The 22,397-nt window shown below is 32.9% G+C and overlaps 1 protein-coding gene across 1 annotated transcript; it reads left to right on the top strand.

Moving 5' to 3' along the window:
• Positions 1–715: 715 nt before the first annotated feature.
• LOC145934840 (aminopeptidase N) lies at positions 716–8,687 on the top strand. Its single transcript, XM_083035634.1, has 15 exons — positions 716–942; positions 1,447–1,545; positions 1,630–1,889; positions 2,087–2,287; positions 2,579–2,719; positions 2,912–3,253; positions 3,312–3,462; positions 3,696–3,822; positions 4,090–4,180; positions 4,457–4,640; positions 5,768–5,978; positions 6,225–6,502; positions 7,128–7,327; positions 7,495–7,671; positions 8,033–8,687. The coding sequence occupies exons 2-15, from the start codon at positions 1,462–1,464 to the stop codon at positions 8,490–8,492; spliced, it is 2,907 nt and encodes a 968-aa protein (XP_082891760.1). The 5' UTR covers positions 716–942; positions 1,447–1,461; the 3' UTR covers positions 8,493–8,687.
• The last annotated feature ends 13,710 nt before the right edge of the window (positions 8,688–22,397 follow it).

The following is a 22,397-nucleotide window of genomic DNA, read 5'->3' as shown; positions in this document are numbered from 1 at the left end:
GAAGAAAAGTTATTTGACAGTATCTATATAAATAGCAAGATCAAATTATCTTTTTCAACGGATTTTTAATTTACAATAGCAACATTGGATGAAAAATGTTCTCCAAATTTTTCTGTTCATTTCTCTAAAGAATCTGTAAAGTAGTTAGTTAGATAACATTGTTTCGAAATCGTAGCAGTCGCGTTCTCGATTGCCTGGAGCAGCTTAGAAGTGACCCAGTTATTGCGCGAGAGAAACTCGCGAACAAAACACCTCATCAAATCCAATTGAGGCGATATGGGGATGTTGTCGTACGGTCCAAGTGCATATTGGGCTTGGTCCGGGATCGGTACCAGGAACATCGGGCACGCAAATGGACGGCACGTGTTCCCGGCGATAGCGACGCAATGACACAGAGAGTCTAAAGAGGAGCACAATGGCGCCAAGGTCCTAGGGGACATTGGGCAAGCGGGTGTACGAGACACTTTGTTCTCCATTGATCGGCAGCAACGGTCGATCGTAGATTGGCCGTTGACGTCGTTGCCTCTTGGCCGCGTCCGGATTGACTCGTTGCGATTAAGCTTCCCCTTCAGCGCGACGGCGGCCGCGATCGCCAAATTGGATAATTGGATGACGATCCGCCGATTTGCCCTAAGTGGACCCGACTCCCCGACGCGACGTAGTCACGTCATGCGTTTTTCCGCATGTTTCCGTCGCTTTTTGACGACCATCAGATTACGAGGAAGCGCTTCACAGTTCGCACACGGCTACGCTGTCATACGGTTGTATCGGAATATCCTCCTTCCCAGGGTAAGCCGTCCCTTCTTGAAGAGGGTATCAAGGTCAACCCGTGCGGCGGCGTGGTGACATCTGAATTGGTTCTTGGTGAACCGTAGTCGCGTGTCGCTGACAGATCGTCCTCTGCGTCCCTCAGACGTGCACGCCCGTCACAAGGATAACATCGTAAGCATTCGGGACTGATTAAAACAATAAGTTTCCGTAACGCGACGTAAATTCCTCCCGTAAAGAATCTATATACTTGTGTGAAATCGACGGTATAAAATTTTATTAAGATTGGTACAGATCTAAGTGAAAGATGTGACAACTATTTAATTTTTTCTAGAATTTTAAACTCAGTTTACTCAACATTGAAATTAATTTTATCGAATTCCTAAAACAAATGGATTCAGCTGCATTGTTACGCTTTTAATTGACTCCATTCTCTATTCATTTTCAATTTATTTCAAGTATGTCAGCGCTATTGTAATTTAATTATGTAAATCTAAATTATTCTCAGCAGTAAAATTAATTTTATCAAGATCTTCAACAAAATAAATTAGATTACTGTATTATGCATGTGAAATCTTTAGTTGATTTCATATCAAGTTTACTTAAAATTCAATATATATTTGTTATAAACAGGTATACATTTTAATAACTTTTTATTAAATGTCAACAATGATCCAGGTTTACTCTCTAACCATGATGTGGGCAACGCTGCTCACAGGGCTTGTTCTACTGTCGGGGATACTACCCGGTCTTTCACAAAACGTCAAGGATGTTAAAGTATAGTACCCATAAATTAAAAAATATCATATATAATCACAATAATTCAATCGTCAGAATATTAAAAAATTTGACATCCTATAGGACCGGTGGAAGCGTAGTATAGATCTGAACGATGTTTACTACTCGAAGATGCGTCGATACAGATTACCAAACGAAGTTACGCCGACCAATTACTACTTGGACATCAAGGTGCCCTTCATCGAGAGCGATCAATTCAACGGTCGCGTCAAGATCAATCTCACCTGGTCTGACACCAGCGATAGAATAACTCTAAACGTTCATCAAAATCTTGAGATTTCGCACGTCAATATCAGGATGATTCGACTGGCGCCCGATGAAGCGTAAGCGAATAAAATACTTCACAAAGCTCAACAAAGCCTCAACCTTTTTTATTAAAGTCAAGCTTTCACAGTATATAATGTAATTCTTATAATAATAATTTTAATCGGCTGTATATTATTATAATCAAAATTTATCATCTCATAAATTTTGAAATTGTAATAAAATTTTTATCGTCTGTGTCGTGTTTGCGATAAAGAGGGAAGGGCGCACCGATGGACGTCAATATTGCAAGGACGGAACGTCAAAGACCGAAATCCTGGTATATCATCCATTTAGAACAAATGCTGAAGAATGGAAGTGCCTGCGAAGTGGACATCACGTACAATGGAAATCTCACGACTAATGAAACCACTGGCCTCTACAAAAGCGCGTATATGGATTCCGAAGGCCGAAAGCAGTAAGTATAACAATATCTGTATTATTTTTTTAGCAATACAAAGCAATACAAATGCTTTAAAATTTTCCACATTTTCAATAAGTAATGATCTGCCACAAATTTTTCTCTAAAATACAGTATATGTGTCGTTTTTTTCAATCTTACAAAAGTTTAAAATAATCCCGAAATGCTTTGTATAATATTAAAAAATTTATTAGAATTTCGATGTAGAAAGAAAATTGTTGTAATGAAAATTGTAGTAATGAAATTTTTCTTTTTTAAATCTTAAATTTTAATTTTCTTTTATTTCAGCCCCTTCATCGCCACTTATTTACAATTAGATAACGCGCAGAAAATGTTCCCCTGCATGGATGAACCGCCCTATAAAGCGACTTTCAAATTGAGAGTGTTGTATCCTAAAGATCTAAAGGCACGCACAAATACACCATCGGTGTAAGTATAGCAAAAATGTTAAAATCAAATCTTTCGATTTTGAGAATATCATGTCGGAATCAATTGTCTCTAGATATAAAGAGATATTTATTTATTTAAAAAGGATTTTAAAAATTATTAGTTTTAAGTTTTGTATTAAGCCACAAATTGTTCTCTGATACCATGTATTTTAATGCTTTTTTTTCTCTAAAGTTTCCGACGTGATGTAACCGACAAAGCGAAGATCGAGGAAGAATTTGAAGAGACACCGAAAATGTCGACGAATCAACTGGCTCTCGTAATATCGGACCTACAAGACATTGAACCGGTAACGGAAGTAAATGAAGTGGACGGACGGAAATTGAAAGTGAAAGTTTGGGGCCGCAAGGAGTTCATGGAGTCGTTGGTTAACGTTCCCGATAAAGTCGTAGACATCGTTAATTATTTGCAAAAATATTTCAATAGCTCTTTCTGTTTACCCAAATTGGACGTGATGGCGATTCCCATGTATAGCACTTCTAAAGCTTCTGACAATTGGGGTCTCATGTTCTTCAAGTAAGAATAATCTCATATTTTTCTGACGCTCATATATGAAATAAATATTTATTTTCAGGGAAAGTGAACTCAGAAGTTCTCTAGTGTGGACCACTGCTTACGAACTTCTCTATCAATGGATTGGTCAATCTGTCACTCCATATCGTAAAAATGATGCGCCAGTTAACAAAGCTCTTAATTCGTTCTTAGCATCTATGGCAACACTTGATGTGAGTTATTTATTTCTCTTTCATTTTATTCTTCATTTTAACAATGCCAACCTGTTATAATTAAAAACATTGAAAGAAAATTTATACTAGAAAATATTATAAACAGAGTAGAATGTTAGCGAATAATTAATTTTATCTTTAATAATAAATTAAATTTATTTTTTATAATAAAATTGTGATAATTAGTTTGCAAAAAAAATAAAAATATAATATTAAAATATTACACTTGACAGCTTAGTCCGGACGAAATGGAAGGAAAATGGCCAATGACAGTATTGTATTCTTTGTATTATGAATTTGCGCAGACGGCGCCTTTCTCTAGAGTAGCCGGAATTAGACACGAAGCAACATGGACGAAAGGTAATCAAGATAAATTACCCTATAATTTAGAATTCTTCTATGGACATAAATAGCAAATAAAAGTACATTATAATTTATATTACTCGTGAGAGAGAGATAATATTCAAGAGAATATTTTAAATGTTATATGAACACAGCATAAAAAAAGGAAATAATTTCAAGTAATTTCAAGTGTACAATTATTCAATATACAATTCAAATAAAATTAAATATTCAAGCAATTTACAAATCTTTGAAATTAATTATTCATTCTTTCGGATTTTTCAGCCGAGTTGGTTTTCCGAATGTTTAATTACACCCTTGGTCACGAACTGTTCCAGAAGAGCGTGAGAAATTTCTTCCATCAGCAGTCGAAAGAGTAGTAATTGCCTTCATTAATTAGTCGGGAAGCAGATTCTCTCTTTAACTAACTTTTACTTATAAAGTTTTTTACGTAAAGAGACGAATTATTTCTACAATACGCATCCTCAGGAATAAATTCTTACGTATAAATAAAATTTGCGAATAGATAAAAATTGTGAACAGTAAAATTTGTTATCTATCTATATATACGCACTGCTTCTCGGCTACTTTTGTCGATAATTAGAATAATCGCAGATTTTACATATCGCAAAATCGCATCTTTCGTGTTTAGAGACCGCAGAACCTTCTTCGCCAACGATATCTTCACTTACCTGAACGACGTGGCGAACGAAACGAACAATCTGCCGTCAGGTCTGACCATCAACGGCATCGCCGCGTCATGGATCAACCGGGACAGAGTGCCGTTGGTCATGGTCATTCGCGATTACGAAACTGGAAAAATTAATCTCAGTCAGGTAAGTTAAACAAAAGTGTTATTTCCTCGCAAGGACATACGACGCGCGAGAGAAGGCAAAGATACGATTTTCACACGGATAAAATGACGAAGATGACCACGTGCGTGCTATTTACTCACGATTAAGGCATTCCTCGCTAACGGAAGTTACATATGTACTTCGGTAGCGAGAATCAACAAACAGAAATACGCGAAACTAAGAAGTAATAATGTTGATTTTAGAATACATAGCATGCTAAATGCTCCTGCATAAAAAATTATGTAAAAGTGAGATATCAAACACACACTAATATACACATTCTGTATAATACATATACGTATACATATACGTACTCGTACATTACACATTGTCCCTTAAAAAATTTTTAAGACGTAATATAAAGACACGTCTTAAAAGTTTTTTAGATGAGAATGTAATATACGTACGTGTGTGTGTGTGCTAAGAATAAAAAAATAATATAATATCAAATAAAAATAATAAGATATATAATAAGATATAATAGATATAAAAATATAAATAATACTAAAAAATATATTTTTTATTATATAAATAGCTGCAATTATTAAATCAATTATTAAACGCAACGTCATGCCTCAAAAGGATGTGTCGTTTATATAGCGCATACAAAGAAACATATTAAGAAGTAATATAATATAAGTAAAATATTATTTATACCCTGAAGTAACATATATTATATAACCACATAGTTTTGAAAAAAAGCAATAATATAAAATCAAGAACTGGTGTGCAAACACGTATTACGCAATATTTGCACATCTCGCTCTTATGGAAATACATAAATTGATTACAAGAAATCGTAATTCCACGTGTAATTTGTATGCACGCGTTTTATTCAGCGAAATGTGTAATTCCAGATTTTTAATAACTCATGGATAACCAGAATCTGTCAATTTAATTTAACTAACTTCTTACAATAGATGTATTTAGCATATTGTACATTTTTTAATTTCTATCTCTAACTAATATTTGTTAATTCTTTTGATACTTTATTTTAGACGTAATCATTTACATAAATAATGTACGTCTAATAAATGAAAATATAATAAAATAATATAACATTATTTTTTCGAAATAATAAGATTCGAATTCTTTGTTCGCGTTTTCAGAAAGTCTATCTGAGAGACATACCGCCACAATCGACAGCAAAAGTATCGTATCAGTGGGACATCCCAATTGTGATGCAGGCTGAGAATAATCTGAATTTCCATAATACTACACCGACCGTGTGGTTGAAAAAGGAAACTGAGCCGAAGAATTTAACTATTACAGACATCACCAGCAAAGATAATTTTATCATTGTTAATCCCGAAGAGATAGGTAGGCAAATGTTTTTAGAAAAAGATTTTCATTTCACAAATTTTAATTATATGTGATTATGTAAAATTATTAAATTTTTGTACACGTTTTAACGAAATATGCTGTTAAATCTATAATTGTTACTCGAATATTGTGTATAAAAATCGCTGAACATTCGAGAGAAATTTATTATAGATCAAACCCGAGATATTCGCGGATATCGCGTGCATGTTACGTGAGGAAGCATACAAAATGATCTCTTTGCAGGAATGTTTCCGGTAAACTATGACTCCTGCAACTGGAAGATGTTGTCGCATTATCTGCAAGGACCAGACCGGGAGAAGATACCCCCGTTAACGAGAGCGAAGCTGCTGCACGACGCATGGAACTTGGCGTACGCCGGCGAATTGTGCTTTAGCATTGCCATGAATGTGACTCTCTTCCTAAAGGAGGAAAAGAGCCATGTGGTTTGGGAACCGGTGTTCACGATGATTCATCATGTTGGTCGACGAATCGAGGGATTGGACGTGTATTTGAAATTCGAGGCAAGTAAACTTTAACCGAGTTAACCGCCGCGTGGATTTATCTATATTAAATACCACCCCATTAAATGAGTCTAATTAAAAGCAAAAATAAATAGGTCTAATTAAAATCAAATATTAGCGTTAAATAACAAAATTTGCAGTAGACATAATTAATATTAAATGTTGGCGTTAAGCAACTTAATTTAGAAGAGATGCAGTCAATATTAAATATCGTTTGCCGATCCATATTACTGTCATATACTTTATACATTAATGTCTATGTAATAAATTTAGTAAATATTAGCATAAAAATATTAGCATTAGCATAAAAATACGTAAAATGTGAATTATTAATATTAATTAGTTGCCTCGTTTTTTTATTTATTCTTCTTTTTGTCACCTTGTTTTAAAATTTCCCATTTTATAAAATATGTAGTTTTCATTTATCATTTATGTTATAAAAATTAAAATAATAATATATTTTAAATAATATGTTATAATATTCTTTAAACTCGATTAAAATTTTTGACAGAAATCAGCTGATAACTGTCAAAAATATTAATCAAATTTAAAGTATTAAAAGGAATGGCACGCACGTAGTGCGCGCTTGTGTTGTTCTAGTAATTAAAAAAATACATTTAATCAGGCCTACATTCGAAGTTTGCTGAAGCCTCTTTACTTGGAACTTGGCGAAAACTCGCAACCTGACGAACCCTCCTGGAAAACTCACATGCGTGGTCTTATGAAGAATTTCCTATGCCGAGCTGGATACGAACCTTGCGTTAAGGAAGCTAGGGATCAATTCAAGAAATGGTTGACCGATGAGGAACCGGACAAAGGAAATCCGTCAGTATATCATATAACATGATTTACTAAAAAAAAAACTGATACATGTACTAAACGACTTTAGTTCACATAATAATTTTATTTTTGACAACGAGAATAAGAGAATCAAACGTTTTATTGATAAACGAACAACGTATAACACTTGCGCGAAAAATTATATTTTACAGGGTCGCGAATAAATTCCTGTGCCCGGTGTTTAAATGGGGCACCAATGAGGAATGGGAGTTTGGATTGCAGCGCGTCATAAATTTCCCGAAGACCAGCTTGGCAAGAAAGCAGAACGAGCGCACTTACTTACTAAAGACTCTTGCCGGATGTCCGAAGGATGCGAATAAGATCGAAAGGTCAGTATAGTTATGAAATACCATTTGACTCCAGCTCTCATTTCTCCCTTCATTTCTTACAATAATCGAGAGAGTAATTAAATGCAGGGAAGGTAATTAAATTTTCTCGAATATCCTGTTCCTCCTTTGTCCTGTCATTTCCGACAAACTTGAACGCTTTTAGACAAAGCGAACATAATTTAAAAGTTTGATTCTTAAAAAAAATTAAATGAAAAAGGCGGCTTGAAACCGCAATTTTTTTTAAGAAAAAAAAGACAATTTTATCATATCTCGCATAAATGTGTCGATATAATAAATTTAAAAAAATATCGCTTTATTTTCATATCTGCTGCGATATCGATGCCGATCAATCACACCTCAGGTTGTTGCAAGTGGCCGTGCTAGATCAGAACGAGAACTTCACGGACGCGGACATTCATCTGATCTTCAGTATGTTAACCGGTAGCGCAAACGGCTATAAAACTCTGTTTAATTTCCTGAACGAGCATTGGTACACCGTGAAGGAACGATTCGAGAACAAGACTTACCTCTGGGATGGCATTGTCAACTTTGCGACGTCGTCGTTCAACACGCAGGAGGGCTACGACAGGGTCAGCCAGCTCTACATGGACCATCAGAATGAATTCGAGTCGGCGGATGCCATCATCAAAAAGGCGCTCAGGATCATTAGACAGGAGACCAAGTGGAACGAGGAGAACGTGCCGGTGATCGACACTTGGCTCACGAAGAACCTGTCCAAGGAAGACTTGGAGGCGATCGCGGCTTCGATGACGTCTACCTCCGTCCTCTTCACGACCGCCATACCTACAACGACAGATTAAGCAGCTAGATGAAACTTGCGGAGCATGGGTGACTAATTAAAAAATTTGGAATTTTAATATTTATAACCCGTGTAATCTACATTTTTTCAGCTACACCAAAATTCGTTTCTTATTCCTCTTTTTTTTAACGTAATTATAGCGATATCTTTTAGTTTGCTTGATAAATAGATAATATAGCGTCGCAATAATTTTGTTCTTATATGTAACGTTGATTAGAATTGTTGGTGAGTATATTATGCAAAACACAATATGAGAATTGTGTTTCTCAACGAGGACTGATATGCGGTAGTGGCGTAATTAAAACGCAGCGAACAGTAACATCCTTTCCCCATATTAGATATACATATATAGTAATTTAGAGATACTGAATTTTGAAAATAATGTTGTATTACATATTTTAAATATTAAATTTTTATTTTTGTAAAACTAATGAAAATCGATATCGCTTGTGTAATGTATTTATTTTATCGACACAGATGGTCAAAGTATTTTTCTCAGGTTAAAGAATTATACGAAAACATTATATACTCGCACAAATAACATGAAATAATTTAGTTAGGATTCAATGTAAAAGTATTTCGATAAATAAAATTAATGTAATGTAATATAATGTTAGATTTTTAACACATGTTGTATATGCATATATATATATATATATATATATATATATATATATATATATATATATACGTACTTTTTCATATATTATTTATTCGTATTAATTGTACAGTTGTATTCAATGTATATTAATTGAAACGCTGTATATATATTAATTTATTGAATATATATATGATTACCTTATATATAATAAAAGGCGTGTTTCTCTGCATGTATTCCGGAAGAGAGAGAAATCAAGGTACGTTAAACTGCAAAATTTATATTTACTAGAACAACACAAGCGCGCGCTACGCGCGCGCCATTTCTCGATTTTATATAAAAAAAAATGATATTTTTATATAAAATTTGTTTAAATTTGATTAACATTTTTTGACAGAAATCAGATAATTAAATCGTTAATTTGCTAATAAAATTTGAAAATAAAAATATGTTATAAAAATTAAAAATGTTATAAATAATATTACAAATAATATGTTTACTACTTAAAACTCGAATAATATATTTCATTGTTTGCATATAACTTTTATATATATAATACAATGTACTATCGAAGTATACAAGCAATAAATTTTTAATATTAAAAATCGATACTTTGTAGCAACGGATCCTATATGGCGCAAACTTTTATTATGTATATCAAATAAAAGAATTTGCACGCTCGTATCTATTTGGTATAAAAATAATCTGCAAACAACGTACTATTGAAAAAAACAAGCGATAAATTATTGGCACTTTATATTAAATAAATACGAGCATGCAAATTATTTTATATAATATACATAATATAAGTCCGCGCAGTGTACGGTACGCGGCTACAAAGTTTCATCTTTAACTATTCTAAAAAAAGCATAGAATTCATCGCTTGTTTTTTTAATAGTACATTTTATGCAGATTACTTTTATATCAAACAGATTCGAGCGTACAACTTTTTTCGTTTAATACACATAGTATAATTATTCGTTATAGAATTTGCGCCGTATTTTATACATTTCAACAGTACATTATCTGCACAATATGATGGTACCATCAGCATACCAGCGTACAAATTTTTTGATCTAATATACGTAAAATGAATCCGCGCCGTATGGGATCCGCGGTTTAAAAATTTTAATTTTCAATTGTTTAAAGCGAGCCAAAAATTATTCTTTCATATATTTTAACATTACATTGACTGCACATTATGATGGTACCATTAGCATACCAGCGTACAAACTTTTTGATCTAATATACGTAAAATGATTCCGCGCCGTATGGGATCCGCGGTATAAAAATTTTAATTTGCAATTGTTTCAAGCGAGCCAAAAATTATTCTTTCATATATTTTAACATTACATTGACTGCACATTATGATGGTACCATCAGCATACCAGCGTACAAATTTTTTGATCTAATATACGTAAAATAAATTCGCGCCGTATGGGATCCGCGGTTTAAAAATTTTAATTTTCAATTGTTTAAAGCGAGCCAAAAATTATTCTTTAATATATTTTAACATTACATTGACAGCACATTATGATGGTACCATCAGCATACCAGCGTACAAACTTTTTGATCTAATATACGTAAAATGAATCCGCGCCGTATGGGATCCGCAGTTTAAAAATTTTAATTTTCATTTGTTTAAACCGAACCAAAAATTAATCTTGTATATATTTCAACTGTACATTATATGCACATTATGATGGTACCATCAGCATACCAGCCTACAAACCTTTTGGTATAATACACGTAATATAATTGTGCGCCGTAGGGTTCCGCGGTGTAAAAATTTTAATTTTCAATATTTTAAAACAAGCCAAAAATTTATTTTGCATATATTTTAACACTACATTGTCTGCACATTATGATGGTACCATCAGCATACCAGCGTACAAACTTTTTGATCTAATATACGTAAAATGAATCCGCGCCGTATGGGATCCGCGATTAAAAAATTTTAATATTCAATTGTTTAAAGCGAGCCAAAAATTATTCTTTCATATATGTTAACATTACATTGACTGCACATTATGATGGTACCATCAGCATACCAGCGTACAAACTTTTCGATCTAACAAGCGCGCGCTACGCGCGCGCCATTTATTGATTTGATTGAAAATGATTGATCTCTATATATAACGTTTGTTTTAACTTGATTAATATTTTTTGACAGAAATCATCTGATTAAAGCGTTAATTTGCTAAATACATTTTTAAATGATAATATGTTACAAAATAATAAAATAATAATATTTTACAGAAAGAATTTTCTTTTGGAATTTGATTTAAAATTTAAGACTTTGAAGAGACTTTTAAAACACGTCCAAACAAAATGTTTTACGACTTACACAGGCCTTAATTTTCGCAAAAAACGTTTAAACTTTGAATTCAAAAAGTAAGGTTTGTTTAAGTCGTAGAACATTTTATGAGGACTCATTTTGTTTGTCTTGAAGAAATCTTTAAAAGATCGTCAAAAGTTCGTCTTGTAGAGATCTTTAAAAGAACGTTTAAACTTGAAAAGATTAAGGCCTGTATAAAGCCCAGAACATTTTCTGTCGGCTCATTTTGTAGGTCTTGAAGAAATCTTTTAAAGATCTCTTCTATAAAGCCTAGAACAAAAAATGTTCTATTAGGCTTTATAGAGGCCTTAATCTTTTCAAGTTTAAACGTTTATCGGGCAAATTCAGCAAACTATAAAATTAAAATAGCAATATGTTGTGAATAATATGTTGTAATACCTTATCCTCGATTAATATTTTTGTTACAGAAATCAGCTGATTAAAACGTTAATTTGCTAATTAATTTTTAAAATAAGAATATATGTTATAACATTTAAAATAATAATGTTTTAAATAATGTATATTATAATTCCTTAAACTCGATTAATATTTATGACAGCTATCAGCTGATTTCTGTCAAAAAATATTAATCTCAGATAAAGCATTATAACATATTATTTATAAAACTAGAACACTACAAAGCGCGCGCTTCGCGTGCGCCATTTATTTCCTTCAACTATACAATATAAGCTGCGGTCGAGAATGTGCTACTAATATGGAACAAAGATAGAATGATGTTTCGAATTATCCGTAGCGCATTCTCGATCCACAGCGTGTACGTTAATTACATATTATACAACAATTATAATATTTATCTTTTCATCTTTTGGTACCATGCAGACACCAGCGTACAAATTTTTTAATATGATAAACATAAAATAAGGATGCGTCGCATAGGGTCAGCGGCAAAAAAGTATCCAATTCTAATATTTTAAGACGAGCCAAAAATTCATCGATTATACATTTTAATAGTACATTGATTACAGAATCTTCTGGTACCATGCAGACACCAGCGTACAAACTTTTTCATTTGCTATACATAAATTAAGGATGCGTCGCATAGGGTCAGCAGCAAAAAAGTATACATTTCTAATATTTTAAGACGAGCCAAAAATTCATCGATTATACATTTTAATAGTACATTGATTATAGAATCTTTTGGTACCAAGCAGACAACAGCGTACAAACTTTTTCATTTGCTATACTTAATTAAGGATGCGTCGCATAGGGTCAGCGGCATAAATGTATCAATTTCTAATATTTTAAGACGAGCCAAAAATTCATAGATTATACATTTTAATAGTACATTTATTACAGAACCATTTGGTACCAAACAGACACCAGCGTACAAATTTTTTAACTTGATAAATATAAAATAAGGATGGGTCGCACAGGGTCAGCAGCAAAAAAGTATACATTTCTAATATTTTAAGACGAGCCAAAAATTCATCGATTATACATTTTAATAGTACATTGATTACAGAATCTTTTGGTACCAAACAGACACCAGCGTACAAATTTTTTAACTTGATATACATAAAATAAGGTTGCGTCGCATAGGGTCAGCGGTAAAAAAGTATCGATTTCTAATATTTTAAGACGAGCCAAAAATTCATCGATTATACATTTTAATAGTACTTAGATTACAGAATCTTTTGGTACCATGCAGACACCAGCGTACAAATTTTTTAATACGATAAACATAAAATAAGGATGCGTCGCACGGGGTCTGCGTCAAAAAAGTACTAATTTCTAATATTTTAAGACGAGCCAAAAATTCATCGATTGTACATTTAAATAGTACATTGATTACAGAATCTTTTGGTACCAAGCAGACAACAGCGTACAAACTTTTTCATTTGCTATACATAAATTAAGGATGCGTCGCATAGGGTCAGCGGTAAAAAAGTATCGATTTCTAATATTCTAAGACGAGCCAAAAATTCATCGATTGTACATTTAAATAGTACATTGATTACAGAATCTTTTGGTACCATGCAGAAACCAGCGTACAAATTTTTTAAAACGATAAACAAAAATAAGGATGCGTCGCACAGGGTCCGCGTCAAAAAGGTATCAAGTTCTAATATTTTAAGACGAGCCAAAAATTCATCGATTATACATTTTAATAGTACATTTATTACAGAATCGTTTGGTACCAAACAGACACCAGCGTACAAATTTTTTAACTTGATAAACATAAAATAAGGATGCGTCGCACAGGGTCCGCGTCAAAAAAGTATCAATTTCTAATATTTTAAGACGAGCCAAAAATTCATCGATTATACATTTTAATAGTACATTGATTATAGAATCTTTTGGTACCAAGCAGACAACAGCGTACAAACTTTTTCATTTGCTATACATAAATTAAGGATGCGTCGCATAGGGTCAGCGGCATAAATGTATCAATTTCTAATATTTTAAGACGAGCCAAAAATTCATCGATTATACATTTTAATAGTACATTTATTACAGAATCATTTGGTACCAAACAGACACCAGCGTACAAATTTTTTAACTTGATAAATATAAAATAAGGATGGGTCGCACAGGGTCAGCAGCAAAAAAGTATACATTTCTAATATTTTAAGACGAGCCAAAAATTCATCGATTGTACATTTAAATAGTACATTGATTACAGAATCTTTTGGTACCAAGCAGACAACAGCGTACAAATTTTTTAACTTGATAAACATAAAATAAGGATGCGTCGCACAGGGTCCGCGTCAAAAAAGTATCAATTTCTAATATTTTAAGACGAGCCAAAAATTCATCGATTATACATTTTAATAGTACATTGATTATAGAATCTTTTGGTACCAAGCAGACAACAGCGTACAAACTTTTTCATTTGCTATACATAAATTAAGGATGCGTCGCATAGGGTCAGCGGCATAAATGTATCAATTTCTAATATTTTAAGACGAGCCAAAAATTCATCGATTATACATTTTAATAGTACATTTATTACAGAATCATTTGGTACCAAACAGACACCAGCGTACAAATTTTTTAACTTGATAAATATAAAATAAGGATGGGTCGCACAGGGTCAGCAGCAAAAAAGTATACATTTCTAATATTTTAAGACGAGCCAAAAATTCATCGATTGTACATTTAAATAGTACATTGATTACAGAATCTTTTGGTACCAAGCAGACAACAGCGTACAAACTTTTTCATATGCTATACATAAATTAAGTATGCGTCGCACAGGGTCAGCGGTAAAAAAGTATCGATTTCTAATATATTAAGACGAGCCAAAAATTCATCGATTGTATATTTAAATAGTACATTGATTACAGAATCTTTTGGTACCAAGCAGACAACAGCGTATAAACTTTTTCATTTGCTATACATAAATTAAGGATGCGTCGCATAGGGTCAGCGGCATAAATGTATCAATTTCTAATATTTTAAGACGAGCCAAAAATTCATCGATTATACATTTTAATAGTACATTTATTACAGAATCATTTGGTACCAAACAGACACCAGCGTACAAATTTTTTAACTTGATAAATATAAAATAAGGATGCGTCGCACAGGGTCCGCGTCAAAAAGGTATCAAGTTCTAATATTTTAAGACGAGCCAAAAATTCATCGATTATACATTTTAATAGTACATTTATTACAGAATCGTTTGGTACCAAACAGACACCAGCGTACAAATTTTTTAACTTGATAAACATAAAATAAGGATGCGTCGCACAGGGTCCGCGTCAAAAAAGTATCAATTTCTAATATTTTAAGACGAGCCAAAAATTCATCGATTATACATTTTAATAGTACATTGATTATAGAATCTTTTGGTACCAAGCAGACAACAGCGTACAAACTTTTTCATTTGCTATACATAAATTAAGGATGCGTCGCATAGGGTCAGCGGCATAAATGTATCAATTTCTAATATTTTAAGACGAGCCAAAAATTCATCGATTATACATTTTAATAGTACATTTATTACAGAATCATTTGGTACCAAACAGACACCAGCGTACAAATTTTTTAACTTGATAAATATAAAATAAGGATGGGTCGCACAGGGTCAGCAGCAAAAAAGTATACATTTCTAATATTTTAAGACGAGCCAAAAATTCATCGATTGTACATTTAAATAGTACATTGATTACAGAATCTTTTGGTACCAAGCAGACAACAGCGTACAAACTTTTTCATATGCTATACATAAATTAAGTATGCGTCGCACAGGGTCAGCGGTAAAAAAGTATCGATTTCTAATATATTAAGACGAGCCAAAAATTCATCGATTGTATATTTAAATAGTACATTGATTACAGAATCTTTTGGTACCAAGCAGACAACAGCGTATAAACTTTTTCATTTGCTATACATAAATTAAGGATGCGTCGCATAGGGTCAGCGGTAAAAAAGTATCGATTTCTAATATTTTAAGACGAGCCAAAAATTCATCGATTATACATTTGATTAGTACATTGATTACAGAATCTTTTGGTACCATGCAGAAACCAGCGTACAAATTTTTTAATACGATAAACATAAAATAAGGATGCGTCGCACAGGGTCCGCGTAAAAAAAGTATCAATTTCTAATATTTTAAGACGAGCCAAAAATTCATCGATTGTACATTTAAATAGTACATTGATTACAGAATCTTTTGGTAGCAAGCAGACAACAGCGTACAAACTTTTTCATATGCTATACATAAATTAAGGATGCGTCGCATAGGGTCAGCGGTAAAAAAATATCGATTTCTAATATTTTAAGACGAGCCAAAAATTCATCGATTGTACATTTAATTAGTACATTGATTACAGAATCTTTGGTACCAAGCAGACAACAGCGTACAAACTTTTTCATTTGCTATACATAAATTAATGATGCGTCGCATAGGGTCAGCGGTAAAAAAGTATCGATTTCTAATATTTTTAGACGAGCCAAAAATTCATCGATTGTACATTTAAATAGTACATTGATTACAGAATCTTTTGGTACCAAGCAGACAACAGCGTACAAACTTTTTCATTTGCTATACATAAATTAAGGATGCGTCGCACAGGGTCAGCGGTAAAAAAGTATCGATTTCTAATATATAAAGACGAGCCAAAAATTCATCGATTGTACATTTAAATAGTACATTGATTACAGAATCTTTTGGTACCAAGCAGACAACAGCTTACAAACTTTTTCATTTGCTATACATAAATTAAGGATGCGTCGCACAGGGTCAGCGGTAAAAAAGTATCGATTTCTAATATATTAAGACGAGCCAAAAATTCATCGATTGTACATTTAAATAGTACATTGATTACAGAATCTTTTGGTACCAAGCAGACAACAGCGTACAAACTTTCTCATTTGCTATACATAAATTAAGGATGCGTCGCATAGGGTCAGCGGTAAAAAAGTATCGATTTCTAATATTTAAAGACGAGCCAAAAATTCATCGATTATACATTTGATTAGTACATTGATTACAGAATCTTTTGGTACCATGCAGACACCAGCGTACAAATTTTTTAATATGATAAACATAAAATAAGGATGCGTCGACAGGGTCCGCGTCAAAAAAGAATCGATTTCTAATATATTAAGACGAGCCAAAAATTCATCGATTGTACATTTAAATAGTACATTGATTACAGAATCTTTTGGTACCAAGCAGACAACAGCGTACAAACTTTTTCATTTGCTATACATAAATTAAGGATGCGTCGCACAGGGTCAGCGGTAAAAAAGTATCGATTTCTATTATTTAAAGCCGAGCCAAAAATTCATCGATTATACATTTGATTAGTACATTGATTACAGAATCTTTTGGTACCATGCAGACACCAGCGTACAAATTTTTTAATACGATAAACATAATATAAGTATGCGTCGCACAGGGTCCGCGTCAAAAAAGTATCAATTTCTATTATTTTAAGACGAGCCAAAAATTCATCAATTGTACATTTAAATAGTACATTGATTACAGAATCTTTTGGTACCAAGCAGACAACAGCGTACAAACTTTTTCATTTGCTATACATAAATTAAGGATGCGTCGCATAGGGTCAGCGGTAAAAAAGTATCGATTTCTAATATTTTAAGACGAGCCAAAAATTCATCGATTGTACATTTAAATAGTACATTGATTACAGAATCTTTTGGTACCAAGCAGACAACAGCGTACAAACTTTTTCATTTGCTATACATAAATTAAGGATGCGTCGCATAGGGTCAGCGGTAAAAAAGTATCGATTTCTAATATTTTAAGACGAGCCAAAAATTCATCGATTGTACATTTAAATAGTACATTGATTACAGAATCTTTTGGTACCAAGCAGACAACAGCGTACAAACTTTTTCATTTGCTATACATAAATTAAGGATGCGTCGCACAGGGTCAGCTGTAAAAAAGTATCGATTTCTAATATATTAAGACGAGCCAAAAATTCATCGATTGTACATTTAAATAGTACATTGATTACAGAATCTTTTGGTACCAAGCAGACAACAGCGTACAAACTTTTTCATTTGCTATACATAAATTAAGGATGCGTCGCACAGGGTCAGCGGTAAAAAAGTATCGATTTCTAATATTTTAAGACGGGCCAAAAATTCATCGATTGTACATTTAAATAGTACATTGATTACAGAATCTTTTGGTACCAAGCAGACAACAGCGTACAAACTTTTTCATTTGCTATACATAAATTAAGGATGCGTCGCATAGGGTCAGCGGTAAAAAGTATCGATTTCTATTATTTAAAGACGAGCCAAAAATTCATCGATTATACATTTGATTAGTACATTGATTACAGAATCTTTTGGTACCATGCAGACACCAGCGTACAAATTTTTTAATACGATAAACATAATATAAGTATGCGTCGCACAGGGTCCGCGTCAAAAAAGTATCAATTTCTATTATTTTAAGACGAGCCAAAAATTCATCGATTGTACATTTAAATAGTACATTGATTACAGAATCTTTTGGTACCAAGCAGACAACAGCGTACAAACTTTTTCATTTGCTATACATAAATTAAGGATGCGTCGCATAGGGTCAGCGGTAAAAAAGTATCGATTTCTAATATTTTAAGACGAGCCAAAAATTCTTCGATTGTACATTTAAATAGTACATTGATTACAGAATCTTTTGGTACCAAGCAGACAACAGCGTACAAACTTTTTCATTTGCTATACATAAATTAAGGATGCGTCGCATAGGGTCAGCGGTAAAAAAGTATCGATTTCTAATATTTTAAGACGAGCCAAAAATTCATCGATTGTACATTTAAATAGTACATTGATTACAGAATCTTTTGGTACCAAGCAGACAACAGCGTACAAACTTTTTCATTTGCTATACATAAATTAAGGATGCGTCGCACAGGGTCAGCTGTAAAAAAGTATCGATTTCTAATATATTAAGACGAGCCAAAAATTCATCGATTGTACATTTAAATAGTACATTGATTACAGAATCTTTTGGTACCAAGCAGACAACAGCGTACAAACTTTTTCATTTGCTATACATAAATTAAGGATGCGTCGCACAGGGTCAGCGGTAAAAAAGTATCGATTTCTAATATTTTAAGACGAGCCAAAAATTCATCGATTGTACATTTAAATAGTACATTGATTACAGAATCTTTTGGTACCAAGCAGACAACAGCGTACAAACTTTTTCATTTGCTATACATAAATTAAGGATGCGTCGCACAGGGTCAGCGGTAAAAAGGTATCGATTTCTATTATTTAAAGACGAGCCAAAAATTCATCGATTATACATTTGATTAGTACATTGATTACAGAATCTTTTGGTACCATGCAGACACTAGCGTACAAATTTTTTAATATGATAAACATAAAATAAGGATGCGTCGACAGGGTCCGCGTCAAAAAAGAATCGATATCTAATATATTAAGACGAGCCAAAAATTCATCGATTGTACATTTAAATAGTACATTGATTACAGAATCTTTTGGTACCAAGCAGACAACAGCGTACAAACTTTTTCATTTGCTATACATAAATTAAGGATGCGTCGCACAGGGTCAGCGGTAAAAAAGTATCGATTTCTATTATTTAAAGACGAGCCAAAAATTCATCGATTATACATTTGATTAGTACATTGATTACAGAATATTTTGGTACCATGCAGACACCAGCGTACAAATTTTTTAATACGATAAACATAAAATAAGGATGCGTCGCACAGGATCCGCGTCAATAAAGTATCAATTTCTAATATTTTAAGACTAGCCAAAAATTCATCGATTGTGCATTTAAATAGTACATTGATTACAGAATCTTTTGGTACCAAGCAGACAACAGCGTACAAACTTTTTCATTTGCTATACATAAATTAAGGATGCGTCGCACAGGGTCAGCGGTAGAAAAGTATCGATTTCTAATATATTAAGACGAGCCAAAAATTCATCGATTGTACATTTAAATAGTACATTGATTACAGAATCTTTTGGTACCAAGCAGACAACAGCGTACAAACTTTTTTATTTGCTATACATAAATTATGGATGCGTCGCACAGGGTCAGCGGTAAAAAAGTATCGATTTCTAATATATTAAGACGAGCCAAAAATTCATCGATTGTACATTTAAATAGTACATTGATTACAGAATCTTTTGGTACCAAGCAGACAACAGCGTACAAACTTTTTCATTTGCTATACATAAATTAAGGATGCGTCGCACAGGGTCAGCGGTAAAAAGGTATCGATTTCTATTATTTAAAGACGAGCCAAAAATTCATCGATTATACATTTGATTAGTACATTGATTACAGAATCTTTTGGTACCATGCAGACACCAGCGTACACATTTTTTAATACGATAAACATAAAATAAGAATGCGTCGCACAGGGTCCGCGTCAAAAAAGTATCAATTTCTATTATTTTAAGACGAGCCAAATATTCATCGATTGTACATTTAAATAGTACATTGATTACAGAATCTTTTGGTACCAAGCAGACAACAGCGTACAAACTTTTTCATTTGCTATACATAAATTAAGGATGCGTCGCACAGGGTCAGCGGTAAAAAAGTATCTATTTCTATTATTTAAGGACGAGCCAAAAATTCATCGATTATACATTTGATTAGTACATTGATTACAGAATATTTTGGTAGCATGCAGACACCAGCGTACAAATTTTTTAATACGATAAACATAAAATAAGGATGCGTCGCACAGGATCCGCGTCAATAAAGTATCAATTTCTAATATTTTAAGACGAGCCAAAAATTCATCGATTGTACATTTAAATAGTACATTGATTACAGAATCTTTTGGTACCAAGCAGACAACAGCGTACAAACTTTTTCATTTGCTATACATAAATTAAGGATGCGTCGCACAGGGTCAGCGGTAAAAAAGTATCGATTTCTAATATATTAAGACGAGCCAAAAATTCATCGATTGTACATTTAAATAGTACATTGATTACAGAATCTTTTGGTACCAAGCAGACAACAGCGTACAAACTTTTTTATTTGCTATACATAAATTATGGATGCGTCGCACAGGGTCAGCGGTAAAAAAGTTTCGATTTCTAATATATTAAGACGAGCCAAAAATTCATCGATTGTACATTTAAATAGTACATTGATTACAGAATCTTTTGATACCAAGCAGACAACAGCGTACAAACTTTTTCATTTGCTATACATAAATTAAGGATGCGTCGCATAGGGTCAGCGGTAAAAAAGTATCGATTTCTATTATTTAAAGACGAGCCAAAAATTCATCGATTATACATTTGATTAGTACATTGATTGCAGAATCTTTTGGTACCTTGCAGACACCAGCGTACAAATTTTTTAATACGATAAACATAAAATAAAGATGCGTCGCACAGGGTCAGCGTTAAAAATGTATCGATTTCTAATATTTTAAGACGAGCCAAAAATTCATCGATTGTACATTTATATAGTACATTGATTACAGAATCTTTTGGTATCAAGCAGACAACAGCGTACAAACTTTTTCATTTGCTATACATAAATTAATGATGCGTCGCATAGGGTCAGCGGTAAAAAAGTATCGATTTCTAATATTTTTAGACGAGCCAAAAATTCATCGATTGTACATTTAAATAGTACATTGATTACAGAATCTTTTGGTACCAAGCAGACAACAGCGTACAAACTTTTTCATTTGCTATACATAAATTAAGGATGCGTCGCACAGGGTCAGCGGTAAAAAAGTATCGATTTCTAATATATTAAGACGAGCCAAAAATTCATCGATTGTACATTTAAATAGTACATTGATTACAGAATCTTTTGGTACCAAGCAGACAACAGCTTACAAACTTTTTCATTTGCTATACATAAATTAAGGATGCGTCGCACAGGGTCAGCGGTAAAAAAGTATCGATTTCTAATATATTAAGACGAGCCAAAAATTCATCGATTGTACATTTAAATAGTACATTGATTACAGAATCTTTTGGTACCAAGCAGACAACAGCGTACAAACTTTCTCATTTGCTATACATAAATTAAGGATGCGTCGCATAGGGTCAGCGGTAAAAAAGTATCGATTTCTAATATTTAAAGACGAGCCAAAAATTCATCGATTATACATTTGATTAGTACATTGATTACAGAATCTTTTGGTACCATGCAGACACCAGCGTACAAATTTTTTAATATGATAAACATAAAATAAGGATGCGTCGACAGGGTCCGCGTCAAAAAAGAATCGATTTCTATTATATTAAGACGAGCCAAAAATTCATCGATTGTACATTTAAATAGTACATTGATTACAGAATCTTTTGGTACCAAGCAGACAACAGCGTACAAACTTTTTCATTTGCTATACATAAATTAAGGATGCGTCGCACAGGGTCAGCGGTAAAAAAGTATCGATTTCTAATATTTTAAGACGAGCCAAAAATTCATCGATTGTACATTTAAATAGTACATTGATTACAGAATCTTTTGGTACCAAGCAGACAACAGCGTA

This window comes from Prenolepis imparis, unplaced genomic scaffold (assembly GCF_030444845.1).
Source record: "Prenolepis imparis isolate NDT839.2.m4 unplaced genomic scaffold, iyPreImpa1.0 SCAF_4, whole genome shotgun sequence".
Lineage (NCBI taxonomy): Eukaryota > Metazoa > Arthropoda > Insecta > Hymenoptera > Formicidae > Prenolepis > Prenolepis imparis.
This window is presented reverse-complemented; position numbering and strand designations above follow the sequence as displayed.